At 39.1% G+C, this 15079-nt stretch overlaps 3 protein-coding genes across 7 annotated transcripts; 2 read left to right on the top strand and 1 right to left on the bottom strand.

Moving 5' to 3' along the window:
- LOC109708857 (bifunctional phosphatase IMPL2, chloroplastic) lies at positions 456-2888 on the top strand (the record flags this gene model as incomplete). Its single annotated transcript, XM_020230737.1, is given in 9 exon segments — positions 456-872; positions 954-1032; positions 1118-1212; positions 1295-1344; positions 1449-1573; positions 1750-1816; positions 1998-2087; positions 2310-2421; positions 2661-2888. Coding segments are annotated over 9 exon segments (1041 nt in total). The 3' UTR covers positions 2732-2888.
- LOC109708858 (protein YeeZ) lies at positions 2600-7961 on the bottom strand. Of its 3 annotated transcripts, XR_002215831.1 has the most exons (11): positions 7910-7961; positions 7757-7878; positions 6683-6775; positions 5999-6077; positions 5793-5871; positions 5348-5387; positions 5123-5257; positions 4566-4703; positions 4044-4368; positions 3755-3927; positions 2600-2922 (listed from the first exon to the last, which is right to left on the bottom strand). XR_002215831.1 is itself a non-coding variant. In XM_020230738.1 (9 exons), exons 2-9 carry the CDS (start codon positions 7867-7869, stop codon positions 4095-4097), a joined length of 951 nt encoding a protein of 316 aa, XP_020086327.1. In that variant the 5' UTR covers positions 7870-7878; positions 7910-7961; the 3' UTR covers positions 4002-4094. The 3 variants fall into 3 exon arrangements, 2 of the variants coding, with proteins under 2 accessions (XP_020086328.1, XP_020086327.1); XM_020230738.1 differs by lacking the exons at positions 2600-2922; positions 3755-3927 and having other exon boundaries at positions 4002-4368; XM_020230739.1 differs by lacking the exons at positions 2600-2922; positions 3755-3927; positions 5123-5257; positions 5348-5387 and having other exon boundaries at positions 3931-4368; positions 5789-5871.
- LOC109708856 (putative disease resistance protein RGA3) lies at positions 7907-14583 on the top strand. 3 transcript variants are annotated; one of them, XM_020230735.1, is made up of 3 exons: positions 7907-7995; positions 8090-12108; positions 14001-14583. In XM_020230735.1, the coding sequence occupies exon 2, from the start codon at positions 8442-8444 to the stop codon at positions 12078-12080; it is 3639 nt and encodes a 1212-aa protein (XP_020086324.1). In that variant the 5' UTR covers positions 7907-7995; positions 8090-8441; the 3' UTR covers positions 12081-12108; positions 14001-14583. The 3 variants fall into 3 exon arrangements, with proteins under 3 accessions (XP_020086324.1, XP_020086323.1, XP_020086325.1); XM_020230734.1 differs by lacking the exon at positions 7907-7995 and having other exon boundaries at positions 8001-12108; XM_020230736.1 differs by lacking the exon at positions 7907-7995 and having other exon boundaries at positions 8001-12129.

The following is a 15079-nucleotide window of genomic DNA, read 5'->3' as shown; positions in this document are numbered from 1 at the left end:
TTGAATTATTAGATAGTAAAATTAGAATTTTGAAAGATCGGATAGTTTTTTTTAGAAAGAGAGAAAAATAACACGCTATTTGCTTCGTTCACTAAGCAATTGAATTTACCTATACGAAGGAAAGTTGTAAGGGGCTCGGGAGAAGCTAAAAGGCAAAAGAAAAAGGGTCTAAAAAAAAAAGCAAATACAAGGCGTCAAAACAAAGAGTCTAACAAACCGAGACGTTACCCAGCTCTGGATAGTTGAATCAAAATAGCCTATAGCAGATTACATCTGAACCGTCGGATGCGGTGGACGGCTGAGATGACATATAATGTATTCCGGTGCGTACAACGGCGCCGTGTAATTAAAGCTTCGAAAAAAAAAAAAAAAAAAAAAACACACTCGTCACGGAGCTCTCGCCGGTGCTCTCCACGTCCTTCTCCACTACCTCTCTCTCTCTCTCTCTCTCTCTCTCTCTCTCTCTCTCTCCCGCGCCTATTTAAACTCTCCTCTCTCTCTCTCTCTAAATCCCCTCGCAATGCTCTCCTCTCCCTCTCTCCCTCGCCACCGCGCCCATGCCCTAAACCCTTCCTCCCACCGCCGCCACGCAAACCCTAACCCTAACCTTAAACCCTTCCCTCCGCTCCGCATCCCCTCCTCGACCACTCCTCGGAGGCTCCGCGCTCGCGCCGATCGGATCGGGGCTCCGAGGCGATCCCCGGTTTCCGGATCGGAGACGGCGAGGGGGAGCAACGTGGATGCGACGGAGGTGAGCGACCGGGACATGGATCGGATGCTCGAGGTGGCGAACAGGGCGGCGGATGTCGCCGGGGAGGTTCTCCGCAAGTACTTTCGCCAGAGGTTCGACATCATCGACAAGGAGGATCTCAGTAAGCGTTCCCCTTCTCTCTCTCTATAGATCGAGCTCTCCGTAGCTCTCTCTAATGGTGTGAGGTGGATTGGATTTGTAGGTCCTGTGACTATTGCGGATCGGGAGGCGGAGGAGTCGATGGTGTCTATCATACTGGAGAGCTTCCCTTCTCATGCTGTGTGAGATTGCTAACTTGCTAATTTGCTTGAAATTGAAGGTTTAGAAGGAAAAGGTAGAAATTTTGAAGTTTGAATGTTGATGCAGTTTTGGGGAGGAGAATGGTTGGAGGTGTAAGGAGGATTCTGCTGATTATGTATGGGTTTTGGATCCAATTGATGGGACTAAAAGCTTCATTACCGGTAATAAAGCTTAAAATTTTAAATTGAAGTGAACAAGTTAGGATTTTTGGATTGATTGCTTTGTAATCGACTATATTTTCAGGAAAACCCTTATTTGGTACTCTTATTGCTCTTCTCTACAAGGGAGAACCGGTAAAATTTTGGACATGCCCTGTGATTTATTTGTATGCATGCTTGTTCGCGTTATTCATGATAGACCTTTTGTTGGAAGCTGATTTGCGTCGTTCATTTCTCAGATTGTCGGCATTATTGATCAGCCAGTATTAAGAGAAAGATGGGTTGGGGTTAGAGGCAGGAGAACGATTTTGAATGGACGAGAAATTTCAACTCGCCCGTGTAGCATTCTTTCACAAGCTTACTTGTATGTCTTCTTGTTAGACACCTTACAATTTTGTTGTTAATTCTGTTTAATCTAAGTATGCACAACTTGTCACACTCTCATATACTTTTCATCCTGACCCTTGGATGTATAAACTAACAAATGCCAATTGATAGTTTACCGCCGTGCCCTTTTGCAATGACATATATCTTTCTCAGGTACACAACAAGTCCACACCTTTTCAGTGGAGATGCTGAGGAAGCATTTATTCGTGTGAGAAATAAGGTTGTGTGAATAGATGTAGACTTCTCAAATGAAAATTAACATCGTAGTAGCCAATTTGAGTCAGCAAATGATGTGGGTCTTTGGAGTTATCTATTCCTTTCAACATTGAACAATGCTAAGATAAATTTCTTCTAGATATGTGACTTGCTTATGTGTTTCTTTCTTTCTCCTGTGGTGCTAGGTGAAAGTCCCATTATATGGTTGCGATTGCTACGCCTATGCTCTTTTGGCTTCTGGTTTTGTGGATCTTGTTATCGAATCCGGCTTGAAGGTGAGGTGGTTATAACCAATTGTATCTCTTTGAACCGGCAAATGTTTTTGTTATTTAATTTTTTTTTATTGTTCACTTGCTTCCAAGTTCATATCTTGGCATGCTGTATAATCCTCTTTAATTTGCTGCTGCTCTTTATCTTCCTTGGTTGGAAAGCTTCGTGACATGTTTGAGGTTAATGGAAACATCAGCTTATTACACACTTCTCAACTTCTTTCGCAGCCCTATGATTTCCTATCGTTGGTGCCGGTGATAGAAGGCGCCGGTGGCAAAATAACTGATTGGAAAGGAAATAAGCTCCATTGGGAGGCCTCTCCTCAATCACACCCCACAAGTATGATATATTAGCAGTAAAATAATCTCTCTATCCAATTTTCTTTGATTATTTCTTTCAGTTAGCTGCTGGTCATGATAATCACTTTATAGTAGTTAAATATTGTGGTGAGAAAGAATATGAGCTAGTAATCCAAATATACTTGAATCTCCCACATGTTTCCTATGGAGTTGGATTCTTTTCTTTCTTGTGGGGTTGAGAATTTTTTACTTACACCTTGTTTCTTGAATCTATTTTAGGTTTTAATGTGGTGGCGGCGGGAGATGCCCTGGTCCATAAACAGGCTTTGGATGCACTTCAGTGGCCCTAATAATTGTAACACCATTAATTATCTAATAAATTTCCGAGTTGAAGGTAGACGTAATAAGCCATAAGTGTTGAACTAACCTCTTGTATCTATTGTATCTGTAATAGCCCACATGATGTACTACGGTTTTTTAGTCAATAAAAGTAGTAGTTTACTCTAAGCAGTTACCCTTTCCTGATCTGTTGCTGCAGTAGCTGCAACAAAAAATATTTTAGTCGTTTTAGGGAGAGAGTTTCAGATTTTGCTTTGCAGTCGATGAGTTATATTGTTGAGATTCTGTTTGAAGTAATGCGTGCAATGCTACTGGTTTCTACGCCGTGTTGCAGTATCACCAATATCTTTGGTATAATGATAGGATAAGTTGAGTATATATATATAGAGTCCGGCTACTATGCTATCGGTAGCACGGAGCGCTCCGTGCTACCAAGTTGTTTTCGATGATGCGGCTTCCAAATCGACGATCGGTTCCGTTAGACTTGATCTACACTATAGAAAGTATTTGAAAACTAAATTTCATATTTTTTCGACATCATTTGACTAGTGATCAAAAGATCTCAAAATTGATAATTTTAATGGCCGATGTGGTGTGTTTGTGAGTTTAACGGTATATAAATCAATCCAGATCAGTGAAATTTAATAGAAAAATTCTTTTCCACATATTTAGAGTAAGATCAGTATGAATCTAGATCTTGGAAATTAAATCTTTTATTACATCTTTCATGAGATTTTTATTTGTCGTGTCGGCAACTTTAAGATGTATCGTTTTTATAGGTAAATGTATCGAAAATTATGAAATTTAATTTACTAATAACTTTCAATAGTGTAGATCAAGTCTAACGGAGCCGATCGTCAATTTGGAAGCCGCATCATCGAAAACAACTTGGTAGCACGGAGCGCTCCGTGCTACCGATAGTATAGTAGCCTAGTTCTATATATATATATATATATATATATATATATATATATATATATATATATATGATCAGGAAAGAAAAGCTACACTTGATGTGATCTCTGTGGCCTCACCTGTATGGCACTGATACTGCTTCTGCTTTTAGCGCCAGTTATGGTTACTAGTGTTTTGCCAGATGAAGAGTCCTTTGCTTTTTGTGTGGTGGGAAGCTGTTTGTTCCACACTAACCATGGCAATGTAGTTGAGATGATTCTCATTTTGCTATTTTATTCAACTTCAGATTCTTCTGTTGAAACAAAAACAATATCATTGTATAGCCAAGTTGCATTTTTCAAATCACAGAATAACAAAACAAAAATGTGTTAATGAAAAACAAGAATAGAGAATGCTTCAACTTCTTACTACTTTTCTCCTAAGATATCTCCACAACATTTTGTTCTTCAACTCTCATGGCTAGTAATTATCAACTGACCATGAGTCAAAAATACTCTGCAGCCCGGATCGATACGTCGGGTACAACAGCCTGACGCCGAGCTCGTTCTTCAAACGAGCATTCGATACACGCTTTTCACCATGCATTTTCTTCTCAGTTGATGCTAAATCTGGTAAACTAACATCACCAAACTCTTTCGCCATATCAGGAAACCTGTGCTCTAACAAGTTCCGAGCGAAAGCAAACACTTCAGCTCGAGAAGCGGGGTCATCATCGACGACGTTGTATATCCTCCTGAAAGAAAAGCCACAAGGATGATCATCGAACACGGTACGAATTTTAGAATGTACTATGGTTTGCGTAAGGTTTCTATATTTTTGTTTAACTCAGCTGTAAAATAAACGAAAACTTTAGAATGAGTGAAATACAGATGTAGTGCTCCAGATGAACTTAGAAAAGATCTAATTAGAGAAAATAAAAATATCACATACCCTGAAGATGGTACTTTGAAGCTTGCTTTAATCGCCTGATAAATATCAGCAACATGAACTCGCGCAGTGTATTGCCTCGACTCCCTCAGCTTTTGTCCTTTTGACAAGGATTTCCTTTTAACCATGGTGTCCAGAGCACTAAATTAAGTGATAATAAGTCATTACAGTTGTACAAGACAAAAGAACTATAAATTAAACACTAACTCAGAAAAGTGATCCTATCATTTAAACAGTTTGGATATACACAGGAGTAGAAATGTACGGATCCACCACAATAGCGCCATCCTAAAATCTTCTTTATATTTAGTAGTGTTTTGGGCAGCCAATAAGCACAACAGGAAAGCAAATACAAATGAACAATTATTAGAAAATTCCATCATTAAGATGAAATTTATAAATTTCTTTTGTTGCTGGCTCGCTGCAGGGTATATTGTAGATCGATATGCCCTCTGGCTCTTGCTGTTGGCTTCATATCTATACCTCATGAAATCTCTTGCAATTAAAAATGGAAAAACAGTGGTGGAAAGGGAAAATTGTAGGGACTACAAGGTGCGAACCTTCTTCCAGGGCCATATATTCCTCCAAGTCGAAATATGTAAACTGATAGACCTAGTTCACTCCCTAGTTGCGACCACCCTTTCTCTGCTGCTAATCTTAGTTTAGCAGACTCACTTTTCGGGTTCGCAGGATAGCTGCGTTAGCGTTTGGATAAGGTGAAAATCGCATGAAATTATATTATCAAAAATACACTGTTTGAAGTTCATAACAAAGTAGCTGCTTACTCCTCGTCAACCAAGGCGCCTCCACAATCTCCATAAACACCTGCCATGTAAGATTAGACAAGGACTTTCCTACGAGTGAGGTTAAAAAAAAAGAAGAAAAAAAACCATTGTCTACTCAACAAGCAGAGTATACAACTACATTGGATTCAAAATAATCATGTTCAATTTTCAACTTGTTCCACTGTATAAATCCCCAAAGAAACAGAGAGATATATGTATTATGAATCCTCTTGCACCAGTCAATTCTATGAGCTATTTATTCTTCGATATCTATTATGCCTAAAGATTTCAACCTAGTGCGGCGGCAACAAGAATAAGAACAAAAGTGAGAAAAGTGAGGAATGGCTAATGGGAATTAGGCAGAATTTAACCGTACAATAGATTGAGCGTAAACAAGGCTATGAAGTGAAAATCATACAAAAAGGCATTTTGAATTTGTACCTACTTGTTGATGATAAGTAACATAGCCACCGAAGGTTTCCATGGCTCAATGTATTTCGTAAGTCTTCATATGAAAAGAGTAACTGCATAAGACATTCGGAAGAGCCATGCCTATACAGAAGTTCGCTAAATGACATAATGTAAAAACAAATGGTTGTTGAAGAAAGAACTTAATGAATAAAGAAGGAACTCGATTACAGTTTAACATACAGGATCGCCAATGCCTGCAATAGTTGGAATGGAGATGAGCAGATGAGTTGCATGTTTCAAAGTGTGAAGATCTGTCATCCTGGAGAGAACCGTATGAACAGAGTAGTTCGTAAAGACAGAAAATCCAAAAAACAAGTTAGAAGGACAGAATAACATCAAAATATACAGATCTTATTTGAATTATAACACATTTTGAATTTAACTACCAAATCATGGAGTTTATTTGATTTAAGTGTATCTCCTCAAACAAAGAAAATCGTATTTTTGACTTTTTTGTGGAACATTTTTTTCACTTAATTGGACATTCTAACTGAACTGGGCAAAATTTTCTGACAACAATGGCGAAAGCTCGGTTAGTTATTCAAAACTTTTGGTAGTTAAGGTATCTATCTATTTTGAAATATGCCATAATTCAGGTAAGATCTGTATGTTGTTACATATAAGACCTTAATGTCTGATGAAATAGATAGCCAATGTAGGTGATAAGTCATAAGATTCTAACTACAAACACAATGTAATATGAAAAGAATTGTTCGCAGGAATAAAGTCGTAGGGTCCCAAATTCTCAAGATGATGAACCTTGAAACAAGAAAGCATAGAATAAAGAAAGCATAGATGATGAACCTTGAAACAAGAAAGCATAGAATAAAGAAGAAGCTTAACAGCAATGCAAGAAAGTCATACTTGCTTTTAGTTGCATCAAAGATGAAAGCATCAATTCCAATCTTCTCAAGTTCTCTTTTCTTTGCAGCGCTAGTGCAGGTCCCGGAGACTTGCCTAAGCTCAAAAAGTGAAGTGATCAAAAACAACAGTCGTAGACAAGTAGCTTATAGAATTTAAACAACAAGGCCTCTGTATGAAAACTATCCATATCAGGCAATAACAACAACATCTTTTTTAGAGTATAACTAGCAGAATTTTTTTGTAGCAAAGAACTCAAGAAACAGTTAATTATTATGCCTTGGTATAAGCAATTCGGAACTAATATTTTGGATTCCATTTTTCTCTACAAATTATTCAGAAGTAGAATTTTGAATTCCATTATGCTTCGCAAACTTTTCACTTAAACTCTAGTTCCTGCTTCAACCCGAACATCACCTTCGGTAAAATAAAGGGGCTCTAGGCTTCACACTATTGTTAACAAACCTACTGTTTTAGATGGAGGTCAACAATTCTGACCCATTTGACAAGAAAGAACGAGAAAGTACCACAGATGCTGAACAAAATAATTGAGAATAACTTGACAACAGCTTTCAATAAATCTATTTTTAAAATCCATAATCTCAAACCAGTGTACCTTCTGTCTAACATAGTAGATTTATTTACAGTACTACAGAAATTGGCAAAAAAAATAATAATTTGTCCTTTTTTAATTCGTAGGTAAAAATAAGAAGAGGTTATTAGCAAATAAAAGGCTAAATTACACTATTGGTCCCGAGGCACGTGATCCTTTGATCTTCAAATTTTAATTTATTACAATTGCTTATTCAAACTTTGTAAACTAATAAGTATTATTGTATTGCTAATGTAAAAGCGACATGACCCTTTAATTACTGTTCACATCATTTTAATTACTGTTCGAGCAAAAATTACAATAAATCATCATAGTTTGAGGATCAAAAGTGTAGTATAGTCGACAGTACCTGTAGCAACGGAAAAAGAAAATTAAAAAAAAAAAGGTATCCGAGGAGACGATCGAAGTAATGAAGAACACGGATTAGAGAGAGAAGAGGGAGAAAGGACGAGATCGCATCTCACCACCCTACTTCGTCTTCTTCGTCGTCGTGTTCGATCAAGCGCTCCGACGCGTAGCGCCCCACGAATCCCGTCCCCAGCACCAACATGCGATGATTCGCCCCCGACCCCGACATCCCCGCCGCCGCCGCCGCCGGAATCCGCCGGGGGCGCCGCGAATCGCCGCCATATTGAGAGGAGAGAGAAATGGGGGGTTGAGACTCGGGTGAGGAGTTCGCAGTAATGAGGGGTTAGTTGATTGGGTAAGTTTTAATTAGACCCTGCGTGGTTTAGCTTAAGCTGAGAATGTTTTTTAGCTCATTAATTTAACTAAAGTAATAACTTTTGATCGAAAAGTTTTAGGAAAATTCTGGGAGTACCATTTTAAAAATGTCGTATAGTTGGAGGGGTTTCCATACATTTTTTTGCCAACCGGAAAAAGTTGAAAAAGGCCCGCGCAGAGCACCAGCGCGCTGATGCGGTGATACCTTTCCTCATCTCTTTCTTTATTCTTTGGCTTAACTTGTTCCACAACGGCTTCTTTATTCCCACTCTACATTTGTTCTCTTTTTCTCATCTTTGTCTCTCTCAAATTCATACATTGAAGCTCTCTCTTTCCCTTCTCTGTTTCCTTCTTGCTCTATTTGATCTCTCAAACTCTGGTCGTCGTCATCGTCGTCACTGTCGTTGTCATCTAATCGGCGAGTCGATGGCGGAGTCCGTAGTACTCGCGGGACTCAAATGGTTCGCTTCGTCTCCGTTCCTGATCGACCTCCTCAAGAAGGGCTATTCCTACCTTGGCATGGATGTGGCTGAAAAGCTGCGGGATTTGGAGAGAATTCTCATCCCCCGAATGGAGATACTGATCGAGGCCGCAGAAAAGAGCCCGCATAAAGACCGCCTCTGTGGTTGGCTGAAGAGTCTCGAGGATGCAGTTTACGAAGCCGAGGACGCGCTGGACCTACACGACTATTATCTTCTCAAACAAAAAGTGAAGAGTAGCGCAGGGGGAATCAAGGTGCGTCTTGAATCTCTTCCTCTAATCAAATACTTAATAAAAAACTGCAGGATTGTGCCGCAAAATATAAGGCTAAAGAAGAGCTTGATGAATCTGGAGAAGACAGCTGCGAAAGCTAATGAAATCCTTTCGCTCCTAGGGGTTAGCAATGTAACAGAATCTCAAACCACCAAAAAGTCAGGTCGAATGGTCACCACCTCGCGACTCACACATAAAGTGATCGGCCGAGACAAAGATTGCAATCATGTAATAAACCTGCTACATGGCTCGGCGGGGCTAGAAACTGAATCTAGCTCTGTCAAAAACTATTCTATTGTAGCCATAGTTGGTCTAGGAGGAGCTGGGAAGACTACTCTTGCACAGTATGTTTGTGACCGCGAAAAAGAAGCCAAGCATTTCGATGTCACCATGTGGGTTCATGTGTCCCAGATATTTGATGTTAAAGAGTTGACAAGAGAGATGGTGGAATCGGCATCTGGAGAGGAATGCCCTCGCCTTGATAGTCTCGACATCCTTCAAGGAAAATTGGAAGTTTCTCTAAGATCAAAGAAGTTTTTACTCGTATTGGACGATGTATGGAGAGAGAAAGAGGCGGCCGAGCTGGAATGGGAGCAGTTGCTCGCTCCGTTACGAGTGGGCAATAGAGGAAGCAAGATCTTAATTACAACCCGCGAGAAGGGAGTGGCGGTGGCCTTAGGCGTTCATGGTAGAAACATTGTAGACTTAAAGGATCTAGAAGAAAATGACTTCTTGTCCTTGTTCACGTACTACGCCTTTGGTGAACCCATAATTGATGACAATGAGCTATGCAAGAAATTGGAAGAGATAGTGAAGGAGAACGCAGCGAAGCTGCGCGGCTCTCCCTTAGCGGTGAGAATGGTTGGTAGTCAGCTACGCAAAAGGCCAGATGTGGATTTTTGGAAGAAGATTTTAAGTGGAGACCTATTGAAAGACACCATGAAATCTCTGTTGTGGAGTTATCAAAACCTAGAAGCACACTTGCAGAGGTGCTTCTCATATTGCAGTCTATTTTCTAAGGGTTATGAAATCCAGCGCAAGAAGCTAATTCACCTGTGGGTCGCTGAGGGCTTCATCAAGACAGTGGATGAGAGCGAGAGAATTGAGGATATAGGCCAAGATTACTTTGATGAATTGCTATCTAGCTCTTTCTTTCAACCAACAAAGGACGATGATCTCTACACTACCCATGATCTATTGCATGATCTAGCTGTGAAGGTTTCTAAAGATCGATATCTTAGAGTTGAAGGAAATTCGACAGCAGCAGTAGTACCTCAAGAGATTCGTCATCTTTCCCTCCGTATCGACGCACTGAGTGATCTCGTTGAGAAGATATGCAATTTAAAAAATCTACGCACGTTGATAATCCTTACGACGACTTATTATGATTATTTTGATGATTATGATTACATTGATGATCTTCTCCACAGCATATTTGTCAAACTGAAAAAACTAAGGGTGGTGGATCTTGGCGAATTCAAATTAAGAAAACTACCAAAATCAATTGGGGACTTGAAGCATCTGCGCTACCTTAATCTTTCTGGGTCATCATTTAAAATTTTGCCAAAATCAGTTTCTACACACTACCATTTAGAGTTTTTGTATATAGGAAAATGTCCATTTGTAGCAAAAGGACTAGCCAACTGGATTAATTTGCGGCATTTATATATCCATGACGTGATTCTGAATGTTGTTGGGATTGGCTGCTTGAAACAACTGGAGAGCCTAAGAAATTTTCAGGGGTATTCAATACATATTAAGGGTCTTGAGAATGTTAAAGAAAAGGGGGAGGCCCCTGTGGAGATAAAAGGTATTGAGGAACTTTGTTTAGAATGGAGTACCACCGATAACATTAGCAGATCGTCAGATATGGATGCACAAGTACTCAAGGGTCTTCGTCCGCCTCCCGATCTTCATCATCTCAATATCATGGGCTATCAGGGTTGCCTATTGCCAAGTTGGATGGTAGGAGACCGATACCTCTTACACAATCTTATATCTCTTGAGCTTAACGAATGCCGACAGCTAAAGCAACTCCCGATCCTTTCCCTAACCCTGAAAAAGCTCGTGCTTTCTGCTTGCTCCCTTCCAATTGTCTCCAAAGAGGATTTAGCAATTATTAGGTCCATACAAGACGTAAGAATTTCACAAGTAGTGACTTTTATGGAGGGCTTGGTTGCTACGCACGGATCCCATATTGTATCGGAAATAGAGTGGGATTTACGGCGTGGGTATGACAAACAGAAATTGCGTAACTGGTTAGAAAAGGCCATGGACATTGTCTACCAAAACCAGCAGGGGGAGGAGGCGCAGCTAGTCCTGCCCCATTCACTTAAAAGTCTTGATATCAGCTCATGCCCACTCACCAACAGCACATTGCGGGAAGGTTTGCGAGGTCTTGCTTCTCTAAAATCCCTGGAACTTTGTAATATTGTTTCTCTTACATCCCTTCCCTCGGCGGATGTGTTGGGATGTCTGATGATGCTCGAAGAGCTACATATCAAGCAATGCTGGTTCCTAACCTTACTGGGGGGTTTGGAAGCCCTCGGCTCATTGCGGGAGCTCATCGTATCCTTTTGCCCCAACCTATCTGCAGAAGGTGGCAGCACCGCTATCCTGCCCTCGTCTCTAGAGATGCTTGAGATCGAGGCATGTGATTGGAAGCATTTGAATGATTCGCTGTCTGATCCGACTTCCGCAATCGATTCAGAGGGCTCGAACATTAATCCATTCGCGGCATCCCTTCAGCTGGGTCATCTGAAATCACTCTGGAGTTTGAGAATCACCAACTATCCAAATATTGGTTCGTTGCTCGGTTTGCAAGAGTTCAATAACCTTGCAGTTCTCTTTTTGATGGGATGTCCGAAACTCGCCCATGCAAAAGCCGAGTCAGGGAGTCTTGTTATAAGAGATTTCATCACTGATGCTCCCTCGCTGCTCTATGTGCTGCTCGCAGAAGAAACCCTTGCCTCTCTCCAGCGCTTGGATATTGAGGAGTTCAAAGAAGAATCATTCAGGTCGGAGGAAGAGCAAGTGCTTCAGCACCTCACCTCGCTCAAAGAACTAGAATTCAGGAGTTGCAGCATCAAGTCCTTGCCTAACAACTTGGAAAGCCTATCATCCCTTGAAGACCTGACTATTTCCAACTGCCCAAATATCATGTCATTGCCGGATCTGCCGAGATCACTTTCACAGCTCGACTTGATAGGCTGCAATCCGGTGTTGAAGAGGCGGTGCCAAAAGCCTCATGGCCAAGATTGGTGTAAAATATTGCACATCCCTAGGGTATCACTTGACTGGGTCGTCCTCTAGCATTGGCTTGCTTTGCCAAAATTCGGAGGTATGCTTTCCTTGGCTTGTGGTATGCCCTCGTACGCTCTCCCAGGCACTACTTTTAACAATTGCACATTTTAAATTAGGTACATGAAACTTGCAATTTTTTTTATTTCTTAAATTAACTATTGTACCAATTGCTTTATAATTTTTTTTTATTGGATAATAAGCTTTAATCTACCCCCGTGTGGTTTAGTGTGTTTTCAGTTAGCCATCTTGTAGTTCAAAATTTGCACTTTACTATTCTGTGGTTAATTCTTGATTCAGCAAAAAAATTTTCTGTCAAAGAGAGCAGTAAAAGTGGAATTTTTTTTTTTTTTGAAAACCACATAGTCAACAAAACAAAAATAAAAATTGCATGTTCATAGGGTGACAAAATAAAAAAGTGTTAAACCACATAGATAATTGAGTGTAATTTTTTAAACCACATGAAAAAGCAAAATAAAATGCGCTAAATCAGGGGGGGGGGGGGCGTATATTTAAGCTTACCCTATTTTTTTTATTTCACTATCTCTATGCCCAATATTAATAGTGTACCTATTATGTTGGCTCTGGAGGAAAAGTATTTAACTATATAGAGAATAAGTAAAGGAGGCTGTAATAGACAAGAGAAAAGAGTCTTAATCATATAAAAATTATATAATCATGATTGGATTTCAATTGATCTTATGATTACAATGAAGGAGAAGAACTCCTTTTATAGCCTTCAATTGTGAGAGTTTTAGATCTAAATTTTCATAACTTACAATTAATAGCTTTAAGAGTTTCTTATTCAATATGTAACTCTAAAAATTGCTAACTCCATATATGATAATTTATTCTTGAGAAAGTGCATTAACTTCCAACATATTATTCTGATGGAATATTATGCAATGCAGTTATATATTATGTTATTTGATGGGTTATTTTTTAAACCTTGATGCAGTGGTGCTATTTTTTTTTTTGTTTAAAAAAAAAGAAAGACTAAGTACCGAAATGAAAAATTCAAAGTCAGGCAGCATCTACATGGTTTCACCTTCCTGGAAAAACATCTTTTTTCCCTTTTTTTTTGCTTTTTTCATATTACGTTTTGATGTATAGTCCATTGGATAGATAATTCTAAACAACATGCATGACGGCTCCAACACATCATATTCATTTGGCATCTTTTTTTTTTTGAGTCATTTTAATGAATGAATTTAGTAGTTCCTGAAGTTTTTCTACATAAACGTCATGCACTCTATCTTCCGCCAAAAATTATAGAGCAGTTCAGTTTTCACAATCAAACATATGTGAGCCATAAACTTGGGTTTTGAGAAGGAACTAGTTCTCGTAACTCGAGCATTACAAAGGTGTAGTGCTCTTTTATTTCTTCTTAAATTTCTTTCAACATAATATTTATTATACCACCAGTGGATTTGTAAACTTTTAATGATGTAATATAAATTATGCTTGGTACTTTTTGCTTGTATAGAATTGGGTGACGTTCTGATCTGTCACGTTGACGATGCATATCAGGCTTTCAATCTAACCATCCGATCTTAGGTAGGAAAAAATGCAAACTTATTCGTTAGTAGAGATTAAACTGTCGGATCGGACGGATGCATGCATGAAAGCATTGCTCATGGATGTACGGATGCAACAGATGAGGGCGATAATTTCTCAGAGCCGTCAAATGACTCGAGTGACACAAATTGAAAAGTTTAAGTTGTGAAATAAAAATTTTTCAAAGTCGGTTAGTTGTTGCAATGATCAAAGTTCAGGTTAATTCTGAAAGTTTGTTTTAGGAAACTATGCATAAATCTATATCTGTTTGCACTTCTCTTTACAGCTTGTTTCTGTATATTTATCTTGGAAAATTATACATAAATCTACATTCGTTTTGACTAATTTGAATATTAAAATTACTGTCCGTTTCAGGAAAGCTGGTGTTGTACGCAGTGGTTATCGATCCTGTTTTAATTATTAGCTGATTTGTTTGCTTTAGCTTAGAGAATAAGATTTCCAGATGTGGTGAGTGAGTCCAGGGCTGTTAGTTTACTAAGAATCAAGTCATCGACTATCAAGTATGGAATCAAAATGGTCTTCAAATTGATCAGAAGATCCTTTCAGTTGGCTATGATCTGCTACTTGGAATAAAGGGGAGAAGCATGTACCTGCTGCTAAGTTATACAAATCTCAACAGCTGTTTATATTTGATTTGTTTATAATCTGATTCTGCTCTGCCACAGGAGTTCTAGATGGCTCCATCATAAGATTTCTATCATCTTGGGTTTATTCTTCTTTTTTTTTTTTTTTTTTTACTCCTTTCTTTTGTTGTGAAAATAATCCGGCAACAGTTGAAAACTTGTAAAAAATTTCCAATCAACAGCACTAGAAAATTGCCTGCAAGAATGTTGTCAGTTCGTGGTATTTATTGCGTATTGTTTATCGACAGTGTCTGTATCTGTATATTGTAATGTGATGATATTTATCTATATGTAATTGAACTGTGATTTGGATATTTCGAAGTGTGATGATCAAGCCGCATAATTTCCTTCTATTCCTGTTCAAGCAAACTGGACCAGTCTACATCTATGACTCTCATCATGTTGTTCTGCTTAACCTTGTCTCAAGATCATTATCAATTGAGCACCTGCCTGCTCATAATTTTTTCTACTTCGAGAAGCAACAACAGATATTCGGCAAAAAGAAAAAAAAAAAAATCAGTTCTTGTCGAATCGTTAGCACTAACCATTATTTTCAAAATCTGGAGCAGTTAGAAATATGCAACTAATTAATGCATTTCAAGTGTACAAACATAGCATCCAGGAGTTTCGATTGTAACTCAGCCCAAGTCAGTCTCACACCACTTCGTACATGATTTAGGCCAATCCAGTCTCACGCTATTTCGAACATAATTTGGCCCAATCTGACCTCGCGTCATAAAGTAGAATGCTGGTCCATTTAAGCTAATAGTTCTTTCACTAGCAGAAAAACAAATTCCATCGATAGTCCTT

This window comes from Ananas comosus, linkage group 4, assembly GCF_001540865.1.
Source record: "Ananas comosus cultivar F153 linkage group 4, ASM154086v1, whole genome shotgun sequence".
NCBI lineage: Eukaryota > Viridiplantae > Streptophyta > Magnoliopsida > Poales > Bromeliaceae > Ananas > Ananas comosus.
Note: the sequence above shows the minus strand (reverse complement) of the source record. Positions and strands in the feature narration are given on the sequence as shown.

What these genes read in the sequence shown, in the direction of transcription:
- LOC109708858 (XM_020230738.1), bottom strand. Translation starts at nt 7,869, where the DNA reads ATGTCGGGGTCGGGGGCGAATCATCGCATGTTGGTGCTGGGGACGGGA. An exon ending in TTTGATGCAACTAAAAGCAA is followed by an intron (nt 6,078 to 6,682) that starts GTATGACTTTCT and finishes GGTTCTCTCCAG; the next exon opens with GATGACAGATCTTCACACTT. An exon ending in TTGCAGGCATTGGCGATCCT is followed by an intron (nt 5,872 to 5,998) that starts GTATGTTAAACT and finishes TGTCTTATGCAG; the next exon opens with TTACTCTTTTCATATGAAGA.
- LOC109708856 (XM_020230735.1), top strand. Translation starts at nt 8,442, where the DNA reads ATGGCGGAGTCCGTAGTACTCGCGGGACTCAAATGGTTCGCTTCGTCT.